The 21,985-nt window shown below is 48.8% G+C and overlaps 1 protein-coding gene across 4 annotated transcripts; it reads right to left on the reverse strand.

Moving 5' to 3' along the window:
* Positions 1 to 2,794: 2,794 nt before the first annotated feature.
* MRPL37 (mitochondrial ribosomal protein L37) lies at positions 2,795 to 21,971 on the reverse strand. Of its 4 annotated transcripts, none has more exons than XM_005543290.4 (7): positions 21,557 to 21,971; positions 16,334 to 16,517; positions 16,125 to 16,240; positions 11,313 to 11,498; positions 8,472 to 8,629; positions 4,821 to 5,024; positions 2,795 to 3,001 (listed from the first exon to the last, which is right to left on the reverse strand). In XM_005543290.4, exons 1-7 carry the CDS (start codon positions 21,900 to 21,902, stop codon positions 2,924 to 2,926), a joined length of 1,272 nt encoding a protein of 423 aa, XP_005543347.3. In that variant the 5' UTR covers positions 21,903 to 21,971; the 3' UTR covers positions 2,795 to 2,923. The 4 variants fall into 4 exon arrangements, with proteins under 4 accessions (XP_005543347.3, XP_065378177.1, XP_073862158.1 ...); XM_065522105.2 differs by having other exon boundaries at positions 2,795 to 4,218; XM_074006057.1 differs by lacking the exon at positions 11,313 to 11,498.
* Between the last annotated feature and the right edge of the window lie 14 nt (positions 21,972 to 21,985).

A 21,985-nucleotide genomic window follows, 5' to 3' on the forward strand; every position in this document is an offset into this window, starting at 1 on the left:
AGCCTAAAGTCAGGTCCCCTCAAGCAAGCTCACCTTTCCACCAGGCTTCTGAGAACTCCAAACCCATCGACTTGAAACCTCCTTGTCGAATGGAATCTATTTGATCCAAAGGTGGGGAAACCTGGAAGGGAGGTGCCATATCCCCATTTTGCCAGCGAGGAAGCTGAGGATCTGACAGGGCAGCTGGAATACAGGAGGGGGAAAGTGGCTCTCCCCCAGCCAAATTAGAATTCCCTTGCCACTGAAGCTTGCTGGAAATGAACTGAAGAATTTTTGAATGGATCAACCAGGCACTTAAATACATGAGACAGTGAAAAATATGTTCACAATGGGAATGTCACCATTTCACTTCCAAAAGTCTGTTGCTGGAAGTTCCTATCGTGGGGTTGCACTATCCAGCATGACCTGGTGCAGCACTCTCCCTGCAGCATGCTCCTGCTCCTTCACCAGCTCACTGGCTGGGGAGCCTGCACTGGGCTGGAGGCTGGCTGAGGCCCTCAGGTTCTGCTGCATCACTTCCTCTCCTGCATTGAATGAGGGAGTGGGGACGAGGCTGATAGACATTTGGGATTTGGAGAAGCAAGGACCTGTCTGTAGAGGGGGCAGCTGTCAAGACACAGGAGCTTCCCAGCTCTTCACACTACATCATGTGGTCTCTAAGCCTGTTTCCTCATCTCTATGGGGACAATTAAAAAACCGCCAGTCCTGCCTGCCCCGCTTTGCAGATCAGCTGCACTTTGCAGCTCCCTTGACACAAAAGTGCAGTTAGGCTCCAGGCTCCACAACTGAGCACTAAGGCTGGCATCCGAGCTGTCCTCATTCAGGGTGGGTTGGGAGGACAGGCTGCCCAGACCTGCCCTGCAACCCTGGCCCGCTTCCAGGCAGTCCTCAAGCTACAAGGTCATCTGCTGACGGTTCACTTACTCAGAGCCTCCATCCCGCTCGCTCAGGGCTCAAGTTCATCTCACCCTCCCTCCCCTCCAAGCAATCTCCAGGGGCTTCAGCCTGCTCAGGATCACGCCAAGCCATCACCACCACTTGCCCCAAGATCACTGCAGTGGCCTCCAGCTGGACTCCCTACCACCATCCCGCCAGCTCCTCCTCTGTACTCCCAACGGAGTGTTCTTTAAAAAAAAAACCTTTGACTCAGCAATTCCACTGCTAGGAACTTACCCAATGGCTCTGCTGGCAAAAGTACTCTAAGATACATGAACGAGGATGCTCACTGCAGCATTATTTCTAATGACAACTGGAAACAACCTGGACCGTCATCAACAGATACTAACACAGCTGCTCGAAAGAATGAAGAGATCCTATGTGGTGATGTGGCAAGAGCCTACGATCCGGAGACATCAGGTGAAAAAGGAAGGGCAGAAGAGGCTGTCTCTTCAGTCACGTACATACATGTGTTCTTACGATACATACACATTTTCACCAAAAGCATGGAAGAAACTCGAAGCTCTGTTATCCTTAGGGAAAAGGACTAGCTAGGGACCGCCTTGGGTGGGTCGACTTATTTTTCCCTGAACTCTGAACTTTTATCATTTATGTATAATTGTTTCCTGTCTGTAAAATAAAAAGTAAAATGGGCAGCAGGGCTCAGAGTCCCCGGAGCCCAAGGTCAGCTGCCCTGGGAGGTGAGGTGCTTGGTGTTCAGGCCCCTCCCGAGCTGGCCACTCCAGCCCCAGCCAAGCCTCCAGCCTCCCCACTTCCAGTCACTCCCCGTCCCCATGGTCCTCTGTGCCTTGCTGCTTTTCCTGGTAATCCCTCAAGCCTACAAAGTAAGCTGTCAAGTGGAAAGAGCCCAAACCTGGGAGGCAGACACAGGCTGGACGCCACTTTGCCAATGCCTAGCTGAGAGCTCCTCCAGCTGCCGGAAGTTCCCACACTAACTGCTCTCAGCAGTCCCTCAGCAGGAATTACAGCCCAACAAAGCCACCTCGCCCAAGGTCCCACCCGCTGTCGGGAAGCAGCACATATCCAATGGCTGGTGCCAGGTCAGGGGTGTTTGTAGAAGGCTCAACTCCCTTGCCTCTGGCTCCAGAGTGCCCATGAACTGGGTGAGGCCTCAGATGCAGCCACACTGAGCTTGGGCCCGCCACCCCCACCTGCTGCTGCCTTCACTCTCCACAGGTTCTCCCCAAATAAAAATCTCTGCGTTTCCTCGGGAAGCTGACCTATAGCACCAGCTGGGTGACCTTGGGCAAATACCTTAAATTTTCCGTGTTTTCTCCTTAGGGCCCAGAACAGTGCATAGCACATGCTAGGCATGCAATATTTTTCTTGAATATGGAAATGACATTTACCTTGTAAGGGGTGTGTGGAGATTAAAGATGCTGTGTATCAGGTGCTTGGCATGGCAGCAGTGTCTGGCACAGATTAGGACTTGACATTATTTGGACAAACAGAGGCCAGCTGAATCAGGGGTGTACTCACCCCATTAACCAGGATACAAGGGAGAAATCTACAATAAATACTCTAGCGAGATTTTCTGCAGTCATTGTGGAATGTGTCCACAATTTAAATAATGCCATAAGAACCTAGTGACCATCAGCGTATCTGCCATGTGGCAGACACTACACACACATAACCCGGAGTCTTCAACACCAGGTCAGTCACATTAGCCCAGGTTTCAGATGAAGAAATGGAAACAGACAGATGAAGATGCTTATCTAAGATCACAACACGGGTCCAGGGCAGAGCTGGGCTTCAGCTGGGGCAGGTCAGGCTCCAGGGCTTGGACTTGTGTGGGGGCCCTTCCTGATGCCACCCTCATACCAAACACAGGCTTCAGTGCAACACAAGGGCTCTTTATTGTCAGCGAGAGTAGCAGGCCAAACGGGCACTGAGGCTCCACGGGACCCAGGCTCTCTTCCGTGGAAGAGAGGCAAGGGAGGGTTCAGGATTCAGAGGGGTCCTCAGCTCACACAGCACCGTGCAAATATAGAGCTAAAAACTTTCTGAATGTCTCTGGCTTGAAATCAACTGGCCCAACAGGCTCCTGGAAAGAACACAGTCCATTAGGACCCTGCTACTAGGTTTAACGACAGCAATTAAAACAAGATTGGATTGAAGTAAATCTTCAGTGCCTGGACAGCAACTTTCTTTTTCTGACATCGTCTCTCTCTCAGACTAAGAAGGGGTGTTGAGGGGCTGCAGACTGGGAGGACAGGAAGCATTCCCAGCCCCCTTCAGCCAAAACAGCTGTTGACACTGCTCTGCTCCCGAGGCCCTCTCACTTCAACCACCAGGAGCAAATGGGCTGTTGCCCTCTCTAATCCCAGGGACAATCATCCCTCACCCATTCCACACACATTTATTGGGCACCTGCTTTCTTTCTACTGGGCCTATGTCCTGTGCTGGAGACAGAGACACAGCAGTAACTTGACTCTGGTTCCTGTCCCCAAGGAGCTTATGGTCAGCTGTTCAAATAGTGAAAATGAAAGGAGACAGACCCCACTGCAGAAGTAGGAAAAAGAAAGCAGGGAGAAATGACTAACTCGCCGACATTTATATGTGGAAGGGCGAGCAGAATGGGGCAAAAAGAGAAAGAAGACGAAGGAGACTTCAGAAAGCCCAGCACATGCAATAGAAGAAGAAGAAATGAAGGCAGGAAGAGCAAGATCAGGCTGGAGCCCAGGGCGAATGCTGAGGGGTGGAGCGGCAGGAGATGAGGCTGCAGAGGTGAGGAGGAGCTGTCTCCAAACCACAACAGGCCCAGCCCTGAGTCAGTATCCTGGAAGGGAGAGGCTAAGGGAAGAGAACCTGAAGACACAGAGTCAGGAGGGAAAACGTGACTAAGAGCAGAGAGCATGGAGGTGGCTGCTGTGACTATGCAGGTGAACTGAGGGTGTCCGGGGCCAAAGCAAAGGGCACAGACCCGACAGGCATTTCAGGTGGAAACAGCACTGAGCTGCTGGAGAACTAGTTCAAGAACGGACCTGCTGAGAATGTTCAAAGGCTCAGCGACTCCATTTAGCAAGCCCATACTCAGGCCTGTGTGGGACCTAGTTGGTCCCAGAGCAGGCAGTACCCCTACTCCGCTTTCTCAGTCCCTGACCCTGCTATAGGTCTCTCCAGGGTGCATATCACTGCCTGATGCTCTATCAGGAATTTATTTAGATACTGCTACTGCCCACTACACAGAGAGCAGGCCTGGACCCTGTCAGCTGAGCAGTGGGGTGCAGCAGTGATGGTGCCACAGGAGGAACTCCGTATCTGTGGGATGAAACAAATGAATGAATCCCCACAGAACCTGCCCTCAAGGATCTAGGAGCTTGGAGTTCTGTTTGGCGGAAGAAAAAAAACGTGGAGAGATTTAACGCACAGCAATGTGATCGTGCTGTGATGGGGGAATATGGAGGCCAGGGCAGCCCACCTGAGGCACTTAAGTGAGGGTTGGGATGGGGGCGGTGGTGGTCAGAAGTTTCCCAAAATAAGAAACACTTATGCTAAACCTGGAAGGACAAGTGGAGGACAGCCTGACAAAGACTAATGGGGAGGGGAGAAGGCAAGAAGCCTCCTAGATAAAAGGAGCAGCATCTACAAAGGCCAAAGCTAATGAAGCCGCAGAGCACCCTGGAAGCTGCGAGGAACTGGATTGGCTGGAGGGTGCAAAGGGAAGCAGGAGCTGGAGTGGAGCACTGGGCAGGGCCTTAGGTAGGGGCGGGACTGAAGGAGTCCTCCAGGCAGAGATCCTGGGTGGGAAGTCCCCAGGGCCAGGGCTCTACTCAGAGCACCCCGGCAATCCCACCTGAGGCTCACACCAGGTAGGAGGAGGCAGGGCCCTCCTGGGTCAGGCGGGAGATGGCTCAACTTACCACAACCACTCTCTTTTTGATCACTGGGAGACACCAAAAATGCCGATAGAGGAGCTGGTCTGAGTCCACCCAGGCCAAATTCTTGACACCCTCATTAGAGGACAGGTCTGTGGTATTCAGTTGAAACACCAGGAAATGGAAGACACGTCCATCTGTGCCCACGCTCTGCACCACCACGGGCTGCTCCAAGACCTTGGCATCATTCTGAGAGGAAAAGGGGAAAAGGAAAACAAATCAGAAGCTGTGGAGTGTAAGGAACAGCACGGCCCAGGCAGCTTCTAGTTCTGCCCTTTACAACGTCCACCTACGTCCACTGAATGGCTTCTCTTTGGGGCAATTAAAATAGAATGAGGAGTTCAGGGCACTGTGCAGGGCTGGGCCTTCTTCACCCAGGCTGGCTGTGCCTCATGGCCCCAGGGTGCCTGCTCTTCTATTTGAGCACATCAGAGTAATAGTTCCTGCCACTGAGAGGCAATTTCCAGGCAAGCCAGAGTTCAGGCAGGCCAGCTGGGGGGTTAATGACAGAAATCCCTCAAACTCTTGGCGTTACTTGATGAGGACCACAGTGACATCAGCTATCAAATGTGAATCCGGAGGGTCAACGGATAGATGTAATCTCATTCAGTTCTCACTCCATTTGACGGAGGAGGAAACAGATTCGGTGAGGCAAAGTGACTTGCCTGAAATCACAAAGATGGGTGGTGTAGAATCCAAACAGGCTCATGCCAGACCACACACTTCCCCCACGTCCCTGCCTTGCTTCTAAGGGCCTGGCAGTCACATTCACTGGGCTTCATGCTTACACTGCAACTCAATATGGGCCATATTTCTGGAGTATCCATCCAGCCATGTCAGCGTCAGGATTTCACCAGTCAATTCCTGCTACTGATCTCTTCTGGTTACTGCCACTTGGTAATAGGAGTAATACCTAAAATCATTTACTGAAGACCTCTCAGGTGCCAGGCATCTTGCCAGTTTTACATCAGGTCACCTCTACTCTCGTAAAGCTAGAGGCATATTCCCACTAACAGATAAGGAAACTGAGGTTCAGAGAGGTGGTATAATTTGCTCCAGGTCACCCATGGGGTGTGACGTGGGATCAGACTCCATGCTATTAAGTCACTGAAAGCCCTGTTGTTCTGGTCTAATCCTGGTGTCCCAGTGTATCTAATAGTGGCACCTCATTATTCTCAGTGGTGTCCCAGTATGGGAGATAAATTGTATGGTGACCTGCTGAGACTTTGCAGCAATCCAGTTTGGTGACTGCTACTCAATGAATGAAGATTCAACAGGCAGGCCCCATGAAGCAGGCCATCCTTGATTCCACCCCACTGGGGCTGAATCTGGCATTAGGAATACCTAATGTCAGACCTCAGTGTGGGCCACATTGGGGCTTTTGGCCTTAGAAATACCTGTTCTTAGCTGCATGAAAAATAAATAAAAAGAAAAGTACCGGTAAGTGTTAGCCGAGAATTCTGTATTGACTCTTATCTCCCTCTACAGATCAATAAAACTGCAGGTAGTACATAAATTTCTCAGCAATTTTACCTTTTACATGGAGGCTCTTCCCATAATTGCTCAACTTCACATCCCCAGGAATAATTTGTACCTGGAGGGGCTGAAGGAGGCCTCCGCTCCTACTCAACTTGGTGGTAATTAGTGGTATCATTGCTACCCAGGCTCTGATGCCAATAGCTGGCACAGAGGCTACACTGAGTCTGCAGGCCTGGGACCAGGGTTGTGACTATCTCTGCCTCCTTCTCCTGCCTGAGTTGGGAGTAGCACATCCTTCAAAACTGGAGAGATCACGGTTCCAAGCTTTGCTTCCCCACTCATTAGCTGTGGGATCTTGGGCAAGTTACCTAACCTTTCAGAGCCTTCAGGAATGGGAATAAGACAGTTGTCCTAGGATTGGAAAGACACAAGAAGGTCATATGAAGATCTGACTTCATATGAATTTCTTAGCTGTGTGTCCCTGGGCAAGTTCCTTAGCCTCCGTGAGCCTCAGTTTCACCACCTGTAAAATGAAGCTAATGACATCTGCCACATGGGGTTAAAAAACTACAAGGATTAAATAATGCTGTGTTCTGAAATTTCAGTTCAGTGGTCTTTTTTTTTTTTTTCCTTTGAGGCAGAGTCTCACTCTGTCACCCAGGCTGGAGTGCGATGGTGCAATCTCAGCTCACTGCAGCCTCCGCCTCCTGGGTTAAAGCAATATTCATGCGTCAGCCTCCCGAGTAGCTGGGATTACATGTGCATGCCACCACACCCAGCTAATCTTTGTATTTTTAATAGAGTCGGGGTTTCGCCATGTTGGCCAGGCTGGTCTTGAACTCCTGGCCTCAACTAATCCTCCCACCTCGGCCTCCCAAAGTGCTAAGATTACAGGCATGCACCACCACACCCAGCTAATCTTTGCGTTTTTAGTAGAGACGGGGTTTCGCCATGTTGGCCAGGCTGGTCTCCAACTCCTGGCCTCAAGTGATCCTCCCACCTCGGCCTCCCAAAGTGCTGGGATTACAGGCATGAGCCACCGTGCCTGGCCAGTTCAGTGGTTTTTAAATTCGAGCTTGTAGCAGCGTCAATGGGGGGCTTATTAAAATGCTGATTGCTGGGCCCCAACCCCAGGGTTTCTGATTCAGCAGGTCTGGGGGTAGGTCTGAGAGTATGCATTTTCAACAAGTTCCCAGATGATGCTCCTGCTGCTAATCCAAGACTATATTTTACAAACGAACCACTGATTTTTTGTTAATAAAAACCCTAAATAAATGTGTGGTATGCAGCAGGTGCTCAGTCTGGGCAAGGCCCATTCCACTCCCTATCCATTTGGCTAACCATGGCTCTCCAACTCCCCCTAGGCCAAATAATATGGGAAACAGTACTTTTCCTCATTCCTGCTCTAGAAAAGACTCAGGCTCTAACCAAGACCTGGGGGTCCAGCAGTGGCTCTCATGAACTCCCTACCCCAACATCCCAAACCAGGGATCTGGTGTCCCAGGCCTGCTTGAGGGCTACCATACAGCCCTCCCTTCCCTGGAGGCCTCTGCTCCCAGAGCCAAGTTTTTCCCATCTTAGGACAGCTCTCTGTGACAAGTTAGTCTGTATTCCATACCATTTAGGTCCCTGAGACCTCCTCTTAGGATCAGGGGCTACCACCAAGGAGTATCTTGGGTCCCCAGCACCCATCCTGAGTTGGCGGGCAGGGCTTGGCCATCTCTATTGCTCCACTTCCTCCCACCTGTGCTCCACTTCTGCCACTACAAGAACAGAGGCAGCATGCTGCAGCACAAATAACTGAAGACTTCAGAGTGGGGCAGACCTACCTGCAGTCCTATCTCCATCACTTAGTGCTGTGTAATGCTGGATCAGCTGCACGGCCTCCCTGTAATTCTATGGCATAGCGTGGAAAGTGGGGACTTCAGTAAAACATGTGGGCTACTGTGGTCAAGTGAGCTACTTAGGTGAAGCACAGGCAGTCAGCCCCTAGTGATGTCGGCTCATCTCCACAGGGTGGGCTGAAGTACTCCTCCCTAAAACTCCTCAGTCAAGCAATCAGTTCCCCTACATCCCTTTTCTTCCTCTGAGCAATAATCTTAAGGGAGGAGACCAACACGGCGTAGAGCAGCTCAGTGGTCTTCTTCACATACGTACCCCATAGAGGAGCCGGGCCTGAGCCAGGGCACTGCCAAAAGCAAACAGGATCATCTTGGCCCGCAGCTGATCTGGCTGAAAGCGGTTCGGTCGTACATTGGCTTTGTCCAGTAAGTACAGGGTATGGGGATAGGGGTAAGGATAGCCTTCCCGGAATCCTGCAAGAGACACAATTATGTGGAGGGGTGGAAAGGATTCATCAGCCTGCCATAAAGCCAGGAAAGTCACCTCACCTTAGCCCAGGGACAGGTGCTACACAGAGACTCAACAAAGGTGGGCACTATCACTATAGCTCAGGGGCTGGCAAACTTCAGCCTACTGGCCAAATCTGGCCTGCTGCCTATTTTTGTAAATAACATTTTTATTGGAGCACAACCACAGTCATTCATTTACGTATGACTATTGGGTAGCTGTGACAGAGACCATATGTGGCCTGTAAAACCTAAAATATTTACTATTTGGCGCTTCACAGAAAATGCCTGCCAACCTGTTATAGGTGCTTCTTGCAAGCTAGTTCTAACTCCACACCTTTCTCTCTCATTCTGGCACACAGATGACAGTGATGTTAGGAGAAGGAGAACTTGAAATCTGTGGTAATTATTAAAAAGAAAACAAGTCGGCCAGGCATGGTGGCTCACACCTGTAATCCCAGCACTTTGGGAGGCCGAGATGGGTGGATCATGAGGTCAGGAGATCAAGACCATCCTGGTTAACATGGTGAAAACCCATTTCTACTAAAAAAATACAAGAAATTAGCTGGGCATGGTGGTGGGCACCTGTAGTCCCAGCTACTCGGGAGGCTGAGGCATGAGAATAGTGTGAACCCAGGAGGCGGAGCTTGCAGTGAGCCGAGATTGCACCACTGCACTCTAGCCTGGGTGACAGAGCGAGACTCCGTCTCAAAAGAAATAAAAAAAAAACAAGAAAGCAAGTCATTTGCAAAATTTACTATTTTAATATTAGTGACAAATGACTTGCCTCATCATTCACAATTAACCCACACAACACTAGTGCTGAGAATCAAAGTTTAGCACTTGTTCCTCTCAGCCATGACCTTATCAAGTCATGATTCTCTTCTCTCGCATGGCTATGAGTAACTTGGTAGGCCGGGAACTTCTAGAATAAGTGATCTGGATCACTGAATATGGGTGAAAAGAAGGAAGGAAGAGGTTGGGAAGGTTGGGCCTGGTGGCTCACGCCGGTAATCCCAGCACTTTGGGAGGCCGAGGCGAGCAGATTGCTTGGGCCCAGGTGTTTGAGACCAGCGTAGGAAACATAATAAGACCCTATCTCTAAAAAGAATACAAAAATTAGCCAGGTGTGGTGGCACACACCTGTGGTCCCAGCTACTCAGGAGCTGAGGTGGGGGGATTGCTTGAGCCTGGGAGGTCAAGGCTGCAGAGAGCAACAATCGTGCTACTGCATTCCAGCCTGAGTGACAGACGGAGATCCTGTCTCAGGAAAAAAAAAAAAAAAGAGGCTGGGAAAATAATGTAGGCTCTGAAAAGCCTAGAGGAGGCATGGCTCTGCTGCATGTTTGGTACTTCAGTCTCCTCAGGTACTTGACACAGGTAAATATCTAGAACTCACTCTGTGCCAAGCTCTAAGACAGGTACCAGGAATGGAGGCCAAGCAGAGCTTGCCACTGTCTTTGAGGAGCTCACAGTTTAGAGGGGAGACAGACAGGAAAACTGACCATATCTGTATGGAGGGACATGTCAAGATGTGAGGTGAGTCACGGGCTATGGGAGGACAGTCAGAAAGACCCTGATGAGACTGGAAGATCCCAAAGTACTTCTGAGAGAAAGTGATTCCTAAGATGAACTGTGAAAGATGACAAGTAAGCAAGCTGAAGACCAAAAGGAAAGAATGGTCAAGAGCTCCAGGCAAAGGGAGAGGAAGTGCCAAGGCATAGAGGTGAGAAAGGGCATGATGAATTCAGCACAGTCACAAGAAATGGGGCAGGTGGGGGAGGACGCAAAGATGAGGCTGGGGATGGGGCAGAGACAAGATGTGAAGGCTCTTTCATGTCAGCAAAGGAGTTCCAACTTTACTCAATAGGAAACGGGAGGTGGGCATGAAGATAGATGGGATGAAGGTGGTGTTGGGGAAAGGCTACTCTGGAATTGTGAACTAAATGGACCAGAGAGAAAATAATGTGGGGTCAGATTGACCAGCTGGGATGCTGTGGCAATAGGCTAGGTAAAGGACAGTAAAGACTGACCTAGGTTGTGGTTGTGACAATGAAGGGGTTTATGAGGAAGATGCTACAGCTCATGAGGACAGAGTGGATGGCAGGAAGTGGGGGCCAGCCTAGTCTCACTCCCTTGTGATGTCTTGGCTGACTGAGTACATGGTGGTCCCTGGCTTGCTGGAGTTTGGATCAATGTCCCCATTCAATGTCCACGGGGCTTTCTCAGTCCTTAAAGGGGGTTGGCCAGAGTTTACAAGGTAAACAGAAAGTGGGTTTACCCACTTTCTTCATGGGACCTATGAATAAAGAAAAAGCCTTGGTCAAAAGCCCCTCAAATGCCCAATGATACAGTTTGTTGAAGAAAAAAAAAAGCCCCTCAAGCCATTCTGATGTAACAGAGTTACTTCTCCAAGGTAAAAAGTAAAGTTAGCCTTTGAGCAAATCACTTAACCTCCCTGAGTTGCAGTTTCTTTGCCTATGAAATGGAGACAATAGTACTTGTCTCATGGGGCCACATGGATCCTAGGAGATAGGTAATACACGCGAGGTGCCTAGCGCCTAGCAAGTTCTTAGTATATCCTTTCCCTCCAGAAAAAGCATGTCCTTCTCCCCCACACTGCCTAAAAGTCCAAGACATTGATCCTCACCTGTGTCATCTTTCACATCATAAACATTGCATTCATGAAGATCAATGACAGGTGATATGGGGTAGAAGGTCTCTAGAACATGATTCTTAGTAGCTTCAACCTCCTCTCTGGAGGCGATGGTGGGCAAAGGATCCTTGGTGCTCAGTCGGGCTCCACCAGAACCACGGACTTGAAGGAGAAGAGACTCTAAAAGGGAGAAAAATGGTTACTCTAACCTGGTACTAACGACTTTCGCAGCTGGGCACAGTAGCTCATGCCTATAATCCTAGTACTTTGGGAGGCAAAGGCAGGCGGATCATTTGAAACCAGGAGTTCTGGGTCAGCCTGGGCAACATGACGAAGCCCTGTCTCTACTAAAAAATACAAAAAATTGGCCGGGCACGGTGGCTCACGCCTGTAATCCCAGCACTTTGCGAGGTCAAGGCGGGCGGATCACGAGGTCAGGAGATTGAGACCATCCTGGCTAACACAGTGAAACCCTGTCTCTACTAAAAATACAAAAAATTAGCCGGGCGTGGTGGCGGGCGCCTGTAGTCCCAGCTACTCAGGAGGCTGAGGCAGGAGAATGGCGTATACCCAGGAGACAAAGCTTGCAGTGAGCCAAGATCATGCCACTGCACTCCAGCCTGGGTGACAGAGCGAGACTCTGTTTCAAAAAAAAAAAAAAAAAAGTTAGCCAGGAGTGGTGGTGCATGCCAGTAATCCCAGTTACTAGGGAGGCTGAAGCACGAGAATTGCTTGAACCTGGGAGACAGAGGTTGCAGTGAGCCAAGATCATGCTATTCCACTCCAGCCTGGGCAACAGAGTGAAACTCTGTCTCAAAAAACTTAAAAAAATAATAATAATAATTAAAGACTTTCTCAAATCTGCAAAGTCTAAAGCCTTCATCCTCCCATGTGCCTTAAGTCATTGATAGCATTTCTAGACCATCAGCCTAATCACAGAACACATAACTAAGTTAGGATGTTAAGCCTGGGATCCTTAAGAGGGGATGAACCAATGCATTCTTCTTCCTGTGTTCCCTTCCCAATAAACCCTGAGGGCTGATGGTCTCTGGGGAACGAAGCCTGCACCATCCAGATCTTCCTGAGCACCTGCTCTAACCCAGAGATGCGTGAGAGTTACTCTCTCCTCTCAAGGAGCCCACCAGGTAGTGAGTGCTGCAGTGAAAAGGATGAAACATATTCAAAAATTGTACAGGTGGGGAAAACTGAACTTCTCTGGGAATGGGAAGCTCCCTGAAAGCAGCAATGCCTTAAAATGACATCTGGAAGGACAGGTAAGAGCAAAGATTCTCAACTGCAGCACTATTCACATTTGGATCAGATAATTCTTTGGTGGAGTAGGGGGAGGGAATGCCTCCCCCTACTGTGTACTGTGGGATGTTTAGCAGCATCCTGGCTTCTACTTACCAGATGCCATTTGAACTCCCTCCCCATCCCATGTCCCCACACCCCATCCACATCATATCAAAGATGTCTCCACACACTGCCAAATGTTCTCTGGAGGGAAAAGCTGTCCCTAGTTGAAAACCACTGAGTAAAAGCTTGCCAGGCAAAGAGAGGGGGAAAAGCACTCTAGTCAAGGAGGAATAATGTGCAAAGGCACAGGTGCAGGCAACTCTGTGGCAGAATTTAGGGAGAGAAATCCAGGTGACTAGAGTAGGATACAGCAGGGAAGGAGTGATGGAGAGAGAGCAGGGAAGGAGTGATGGAGAGAGAGAGGAGCACTAAGACTAGAGGTAGTCTTACCTTTTTTTTTTTTTTTTTTATTGAGACGGAGTCTCGCTGCGTCCCCGGGCTAGAGTGCAGTGGCATGATCTCAGCTCACTGCAAGCTCCGCCTCCCGGGATCACGCCATTCTCCTGCCTCAGCCTCCTGAGTAGCTGGGACTATAGGCGCCCACCACCACATCCGGCTAATTTTTTGTATTTTTAGTAGAGACGGGGTTTCACCGTGGTCTCCATCTCCTGACCTTGTGATCCGCCCGCCTTGGCCTCCCAAAGTGCTGGGATTACAGGTGTGAGCCACTGTGCCCGGCATTTTTTTTTTTTTTTTTGAGACATAGTCTTGCTCTGTCGCCCAGGCTGGAGTGCAGTGGCGCAATCTCGGCTCACTGCAAGCTCCGTCTCCCAGGTTCATGCCATTCTCCCGCCTCAGCCTCCCGAGTAGCTGGGAATACAGGTGCCCGCCACCACGCCCAGCTAATTTTTTGTTTTTGTATTTTTAGTAGAGATGGGTCTTCACTGTGTTAGCCAGGATGGTCTCAATATCCTGACCTCATGATCCACCCACCTCGACCTCCCAAAGTGCTGGGATTACACGCATGAGCCACTGCACCCAGCCAAGGCAGAGGAGATTCTTAAACTTAGGAAAGGGGCCAGATTGTCCTTAACGACTGAGAGTGAGAAAACCCTGGCCAAAGAGCCTCAATGAAGTCGGATTAGCATATATGCTACGTGCAGACATAGGTAGCAAGAGGAAAACAAACTCACATCTGACTCATCAGCAAGTCAGCCATTGTGAACATGCATAGACACCCTTCACAGAGGTCCCCACAGGAGGTCACATGCTACCACCAGACAAAATGTGCCTGGAAAAACACCTTGAGAATGGCCTCCTGAGGAGTGTCCACTGAGGCAAATCTTTCTCAGAAGGTGCTTGGGTTTTCAGAAATAGCCACAGTGTGATGGTAACGGATCAAGGCCAGTTTTCTTGTATGTCTAAAAATTGGTTTGGTCAATAGCACTGTCATTAATTAGCATGTGGCCTCCCTTACTGGATAGGTAAGAAAGGGATACTGCCTCTGTGGGTGGATAAACTCTGATCTGTCACCTCAAGAATAGTTTTCTAAAGTATTTCCTGTTTCCTCACATATAATCTGCAAGAAAAATAAACGTGCATGGACCTCTCCTAACCTTGGGTTTTCGATTCTCCCCACAGACCACTCTTGTGTGGTTTCTGATTCAATTCCCTCCATATCCCTCCTCCAGTGACAGCGCCAAATGGGGTAGTTTAATTAGAGGTAATACTTGATGATGGGCCAAGTACTCCTCTATTAATGAGGTTCACTAATTTCCTTAGTGGTGTCATTACCTCTGCAAAGCTGACTCTTTGCCAGGAAGTCTATACACAAATCCTGACCAAGCAGATGTCCTGAAATCCCAAATCATTCCATAGCTGGTTTCCCTGCTCCAGGATTCCATCAGTTAGAACACCTGTGTTCTATGAATATCCCTGCCTGAAACACCAACAGTAGGTATATGCATTTACGCATCCCTTCAGTCAGCACCTACTGTGTACCATGAACTGTTAGACACTGGACAACGTGAGTAAGATATGGTCTCAGCCATCAGGAGTTCCGTTTAGTGGGGTAGACAGAACTGACAGTAGATACTGACAGTACAGTGTAATGTGTGCTATGATGGCAGAATGAGCATAAGGGACACAGAGGAGGAACAGATACCCCAGCCCAGATTCACAGAGAAGGGGGAACTTGAGTGAAGTCTTGCAGATAAGGAGAATTTGGTTAAATGAAGAAAGCAGAGGGCCAGGTGCGGTAGATTGCCTGAGGTCAGGAGTTCAAGACCAGCCTGGCCAACATAGTGAAACCCCATCTCTACTAAAAATACAAAAAAAAAATTAGCTAGGCATGTTGGGCGGGTGCCTGTAATCCCAGCTACTTGAGAGGCTGAGGCAGGAGAATCGCTTGAACCCAGGAGATGGAGGTTGCAGTGAGCCGAGATCGCGCCATTGCACTCCAGCCTGGGCAACAAGAACAAAACTCCACCTGGAAAAAGAAAAGAAAAGAAAAGAAAAGAAAGCAGAAAAGAGTATTCCAGGAGGGAAGCAGTGGCTCATGTCTGTAATCCCAGCACTTTAGGAGGCCAAGATGGGCTGATCACTTGAGGCCAGGAGTTCGAGACCAGCCTGGCCAACATGGTGAAACCCCATCTCCACTAAAAATACAAAAATTAGCCGGGTGTGGTGGCATACGCCTGTAATCCCAGTTACTTGGGAGGCTGAGGCACAGGAATTGCTTGAACCTGGGAGGCAGACAGAGGTTGCAGTGAGCTGAGATCGCGCCACTGTATTTCAGCCTGGGCGACACGGTGAGACTCTGTCTCAAAAAATAAATAAATAAAAATAAAACTCAAACAAAAAAGATTATTCCAGACAGAGTGCACAGCATGTGCAAAGGCACATGGGTGTGAAAGCTTGATGCTAAAAAGCTGCAAGTGGCTAATTTAGGGATGGGGTGGTGGGCAGTAGAGCAGGAGATAAGACTAGAAAGACTAAGTGGCAACCAAATCATGAGGGCTGGTAACTCACAATAAATGGTTTACACTACTAGGAGACAGTGAAGGATCTGAAACAGGCAGGGACATAAAGGCTTGCACTTTAGAAAGATCACTCTAGCAGGCCATGCTGAAAATGGATTTGGAAGACCAGAGAGGTGTAACTGAGGTAAGAAGACTATTGCAATAGAATATGAGCATCGTGAGGACGGAGGCTACATGTGCTTTATTATAAATTTCCTTACCTTCAGCATTTAGGGACTTCCCAAGCACATCCTAAGCACTCGATATGGCTGTTAATGGTTGAATGAATGTCTTAGAAAGTGATTAAAAACAAAAATGGTTGGGCTATGGCTAATGATACTAAGGGTGTGTCTGAGCCTACAAAATGAGACCACGAAGGACGGGAGTGAGGATAGGTATTTGGGGGCTGGGGGATGGGAGCTGGTGGTGGGGCTAAGAGTAGAAAGGCAAAAAAACAGACCAAGGCTTTCTGGTGTACAAGATGACCAACCTCGGTTCCAGGTAGCAGAAAACGTGGAGTTTTGGACACAGATCCGCCTGGCCAGAGAAGGATGCTTGAGAATCTGAGATTTACACAGCTGTATTAGATTGTCCACGATGACCGGGCTTGAAGACAAAAAGAGACATTTGGGGATTTAAAGCAACAGGTCGATTCGAAGATCCATTAGTAGGAAATCTTCTTTACTTGGGGGAACTTACCAGTAGGTCTCTCTCTTGGGGATTTCCTCAGTGGTGTGCCAGAGACGGGCATGCGAGATCACATTCAGAACGCGCTCGTCTTGGTTCTCTATGTGGTTCTTTGGATCATCAACAAGGCTAAGCACTTTCTCGGGAAGGCCTTCTATTAACTTGGTCTTGGTGAGCCAGAGAGCCTGCTTTACACCTTTGAGGTAATCAGCCACAAAAAAAAAGAAAAAGAAAGAAAGAAAACAATTCAGGAAGAGATGCTTACACCTGCCAGGTAGCATCTTAGTAAAAAGGCTGCCTCAAGTGAGAAACTGGATTTGTTCTGTGACGCCTGAGGGGATAGAACCAAAAGTGAAGAGCAGAAGCTAAGAAAGTCAGATTTCAACTCACCTTCAGGAATGACCATCTACTTCAGGATGATTAATAGGTGACTGAGGGGGTGAGCGCCTGCCACTAGAGGAATTCAAACAGTGGCTAAGACAGCTGAGATAATACGGCTGAATGCTGCAAGCAGTGGATAGACCCTAGGCTATGGGACTAAATTGATGGATGCCAACCTTTCATTTAAGATCCTTTCTAATAACCCACACCCCAGCCCTGACTACCAAATATAGCCTGTGTCTACCAAATATACCTCATTTATTAGGTGTGGGTCCAGGCATAAGCCCATGCTGCCTTCTCAGGGGAAAGCAACCTTTGGAAATAACTGAGAATAACTTTCGGATTTTCATGAATACTTGAAGAAGCTGAACCTCTCTGGCCTTAGTATAGAAAAGTTGGGCTTTTCCTGGATACAGAACTGTTTCGTCTTTTTTTTTTTTTTTTTTTTTTTTTGAGACGAAGTCTCGCTCTGTCGCCCAGGCTGGAGTGCAGCAGCATGATCTCGGCTCACCGCAACCTCCGTCTCCTGGGTTCAAGCGATTCTCCTGCCTCAGCTTCTCAAGTAGCTGGGATTACAAGCATGCACCACAGCACCCAGCTAATTTTTGTATTTTTAGTACAGATAGGGTTTCACCATGTTGGCCAAGCTGGTCTCAAACTCCTGACCTGAAGTGATCTGCCCACCTAGGCCTCCCAAAGTGCTGCGATTATAGGCATTAGCCACTGCGCCTGGCCTGTTTTGTCTTATAGACATGGTGAACTGTGTAACTGAAAATATTTTTCTCTATACCAGTTCAACAAACATTTTCTCAAAGGGTCAAATAGTAAATATTTTCAGCTTCTTGGCCACAGTCTCTCTCACAACTACTCAACTCTGCTAGAGCACAAAAGCAACAATAGGGAATACTTAACAAGTGTGCATGGTTTTGTTCCAATACTTCATTTATAAAAACAAGCAGCTGACCTAGTTAGCTGACCCTAGCTATGTACCATTTGTTGATTGCTAGCAAGCTCAGAGCCAGGTTTGGGGCTTCCTTTTAAAGTGCAGAATCTTAGGCCGGGCGTGGTGGCTCACACCTGTAATCCCAGCACTCTGGGAAGCTGAGGTGGGCAGATCACTTGAGGTCAGGAGTTTGAGATCAGCCTGGCCAACACGGTGAAACCCCATCTCTACTAAAAATACAAAAAAATTAGCTGGGTGTGGTGGTGCTTGCCTGTAGTCTCAGCTACCTGGGAGGCTGAGGCAGCAGAATCACTTGAACCTGGGAGGCAGAGGATACAATGAGCCAAGATCACGCCACTGCACTCCAGTTTGGGCAACAGAGTAAGACTCCACCTCGAAAAAAAAAAAAAAAAGGAAATGAAGTAGAACCTCACAGAATGAATTTTTGTTGTATTATCTGTTTTATTTTTCCTTTGTACTGATCCCCTCAGCTGTTTTTAAATTTAATCTGGTTGTGTTACAAATAAGCTGCCCAAAATACTTTGCATGAAAAGATGGCATATACGTAGCCAGGCCCAGAGGCTCATGCCTATAATCCCAGTAACTCAGGAGGTGGGAGGATGACTTGAGCCCAGGAGGTCAAGACTGCAGTGAGCTATGATCACACCACTGCACTCCAGCCTGGGTGACAGAGTAAGACCCTGTCTCTAAAATAAATAAATAAATAAAAGATGGTGTATATGTAAACTAAAATAGATTTAATTTAGCCTGACAATCTTTAAACATTAAAGAAACTTAGCTACTCTCGGTGGGATGGGTTGTGGTGCCAGGCAAAGACCTCCCTAGCTTCACTTTCCCCAAATTTGGCTTCTCTAGGGGAGGAACATGCATAGACCTAGGTATCTAAGTTCTAGATCAAGTAAACACACCAGTCCTCTATTTTCTTTCTTTCTTTTTTTTTTTTTTGAGACAGAGTCTGGCTCTGTCACGCAGTGGCCGGATCTCAGCTCACTGCAAGCTCCGCCTCCCTGGTTTACACCATTCTCCTGCCTCAGCCTCCCGAGTAGCTGGGACTACAGACGCCCACCACCTCGCCGGCAGTTAGTTTTTTGTTTTTTTAGTAGAGAGGGGGTTTCACCGTGTTAGCCAGGATGGTCTCGATCTCCTGACCTCGTGATCCACCCGTCTCGGCCTCCCAAAGTGCTGGGATTACAGGCTTGAGCCATCGCGCCTGGCCAGTCCTCTATTTTCAAAAGAAAAGTCAATACTATATTCTTCTCAATGATCATGCCCACAAATTAACAGAAGGCTGGTGGCTGCCTTGGTTGGCAGATTACCCATCTCAGCTGGAAGAACACTTCTCTGACTCAAGGTCGTATCTTCATTTGAAAATTGTGTCTGGGCCAGACATGGTGGCTCACACCTATAACCTCAGCACTTTGGGAGGTTGAAGTAGGCAGATTGCTTTGAGACCAGCCTGGCCAACACGGTGTAACCCCATCTCTACAAACGAAATACAAGAAATTAGCCGGGCGTGATGGCATGTGCCTATAATCCCAGCTACTTAGGAGGCTTAGGTGGGAGGATAGATTAGGCCTGGGAGGTACAGATTGCAGTGAGATTGCGCCACTGCACTCCAGCCTGAATGACAGAGCAAGACTCTGTCGAAAGAAAAAAAAAGAAAGAGAGACAGAGAGAAAGGAAGGACGGAAGGAAAGAGACAGGCAGACAGACCATGTCTGGGATGGAAGGGAGCTTAAGATACTTTGGGGGAGACACCCTGAGGCAATTTCTCTTGTGGTAATAAATGAAAAGCAATAAGTACAATGAGACTTTTCACTTTAAGACCCATAAGACATCACACCAGAAATATAAATATAAATGTTTAGAAATGTAACTTTTGGGCAGGGGCAGTGGCTCACACCTATAATCCCAGCACTTTGGGAGGCCGAGGCAGGAGGATCACTTGAGCCCAGGACTTTGAGACCAGCCTACGCAACATGGTGAGACCTCCTCTTCACAAATAATTTAAAAACTAGCCGGGAGTGGTGGCATGCGCCTGTGGTCCCAGGTACTCAGGAAGCTGAGGTGGGAGATCACTTGAACTTGGGTGGTCGAGGCTGCAGTGAGGCACGATCACGCCACAGTACTCTGGCTTGGGCAACACAGCAAGATGCTGTCTCAAAAAAAAAAAAAAGTAACTTCTGGATTTTGTGGTGCAGCAGAAAGAACCCTGGACTGGGAGTCAGATAAACTAAGTTTTAGTTCTGACACCGCCACTGTTCCTTAAACTTGAAAATAGATAAAATACTAAGACTTTATGTTTCATTTGCGTATGAAAAATAGGTGATAATTAGAGCTGCCATTTACTGAAAGTCACCATCTACCCTGTGCCAGAAGCTTTACCTGCAAGTTAGATGGGATTTTATAAAATGAAAAATGAAACTCAGAGACTAAGGAATTTGCTCACATACCTTGTAAGTGACAAGGCTAGGAGGAGAATCTGAGTCTGTCTACCCTAAAGACCATCACCTCTCTCCATTACCCCAAATGGCTTCTCTAGCCCTGTATCTTGCAGAGTTTTATTATAGCCTACAGAACCTCTCTGTAAGTAGCAAAAACATAGGATACACAATACATTTTCAGCTTAGGCAAACGAATATAATCTTAACGTCTAAAATACTGCTAATGCATTCATCCACTTGGTATTGTTACCTGGGTCACTCAAGGATGCCAAGTCTTATGAGATCCTTCCCAGTACCTTGTAAGGACACTGGAAGTGTTTAAAGGCTGAACAATCAGCTTTCAGGAATGGAATTGAGAAGCTTAAAAGGCTGACCAATTGACTTTTTTCAAACCTAGGATTTATTATCTGGCTTAGTCCCCCAATCTTGCCAGATTTGCTTTTTTTTTTCCCCCCTAATTACTCTTTGGAAAATAATGTTCCCACTTACCTCAACCATTCTGTTTTCAAGACCTGCCACATCCCTATCCTGATTTGAGGAAGATGGAAGAATGGGGAAAGGGATAAACAAGCCTCTCCATGGACTCTGGAAAATAATTTATGGTACTGTTCTAGATAGACAGGCTGGTTTTGGCAAAGTCATTTTGATCTGTCCCTAGTGAGAGTGACAGAGGACTAGACATGGACTTGAGAGGTGACAGGCCTGGAGATTAAACATTCTGCTGTCTCCACTATAAACTCTCTCCATCTACTTTTTTTTTTTTTTTTTTTTTGAGACGGAGTCTCGCTCTGTCGCCCAGGCTGGAGTGCAGTGGCCGGATCTCAGCTCACTGCAAGCTCGGCCTCCCGGGTTTACGCCATTCTCCTGCCTCAGCCTCCCGAGTAGCTGGGAATACAGGCGCCCGCCACCTCGCCCGGCTACTTTTTTGTATTTTTTAGTAGAGACGGGGTTTCACCGTATCAGCCAGGATGGTCTCGATCTCCTAACCTGGTGATCCGCCCATCTCGGCCTCCCAAAGTGCTGGGATTACAGGGTTGAGTCACCGCGCCCGGCCTCTCCATCTACTTTTAAAATGTGCAGTTAATCTCCAGAATGTCAGACCTGGAAAGGTCAATGTGGACTGTCCAGTCAAAATCATTCACAGGAAATAGAGGCCCAGGATGGTCAGCCATTTGCCCAAAGTCAAACAGAGAGAGCCAGGGGTAGGCCTAGAAAGCAGCTCTTTTCACGCTGACACGCAAACTCTCTATTACTCCCGCACAGAGGCCCAGCTCCTTACAACTCAATTCTAACAACTCTCAGAAGATGGGAATCACTACGGCCCCATTTCGCAGATGAAGAAACCAAAACCCACAGAGTTTCAATGTCTCGCCCAAAGCCACAGAGGGTCGGGGTCAGTGCTGGGCAGAGGAATATGTTCCCTTGCCGCCCGTCCCGGGGCCTCACCCTCGAGAAGGCGGCAACGCTGGTGAAAGATATAGCAGGCCTGCTCTTTGTGCAGCGGATGCTCGTGAAGAGGGGGCGAGCGGTAGAACCTTGGGTCCCTGTAGCGCGGCTCCCAGGGCGGAAAGATGGGCCGCGCCAGCCAGGGCACGAAGTGCATCTTCCCTGCATAGGTGATGGGCTCCAGTCCAGGGATCTCGTACACCCTATCCAGGAGAGGAGGCTCCGGCTTCCGCGTGGAGCGCACGCCCCACTCATACGCCCCGCGTCTCGGGGCCCCGAAGCCCCCAAGGCCGAGCTGTCCGGAGCCAGCCAGCGCCCGCCTTGCGGGCCCGGACGCCAACGCCATAACGATCTGTTCGCCTCAAGACCACCACCTGGACGACACCATCTTGCGCGCGCAGGGCCTGCTGGGAACGAAAGGGGCTGGGC

Source organism: Macaca fascicularis, chromosome 1 (genome assembly GCF_037993035.2).
Source record: "Macaca fascicularis isolate 582-1 chromosome 1, T2T-MFA8v1.1".
In the NCBI taxonomy this organism is placed as follows: domain Eukaryota; kingdom Metazoa; phylum Chordata; class Mammalia; order Primates; family Cercopithecidae; genus Macaca; species Macaca fascicularis.

Coding starts and splice junctions, on each gene's coding strand:
- MRPL37 (XM_065522105.2), bottom strand. CDS start 21,902: ATGGCGTTGGCGTCCGGGCCCGCAAGGCGGGCGCTGGCTGGCTCCGGA. Junction 16,518..21,556: donor GCGTTGCCGCCTTCTCGAGG/GTGAGGCCCCGG, acceptor ATTACCTCAAAG/GTGTAAAGCAGGCTCTCTGG. Junction 11,499..16,124: donor TTCTGCTACCTGGAACCGAG/GTTGGTCATCTT, acceptor TCTCCCTTTTAG/AGTCTCTTCTCCTTCAAGTC.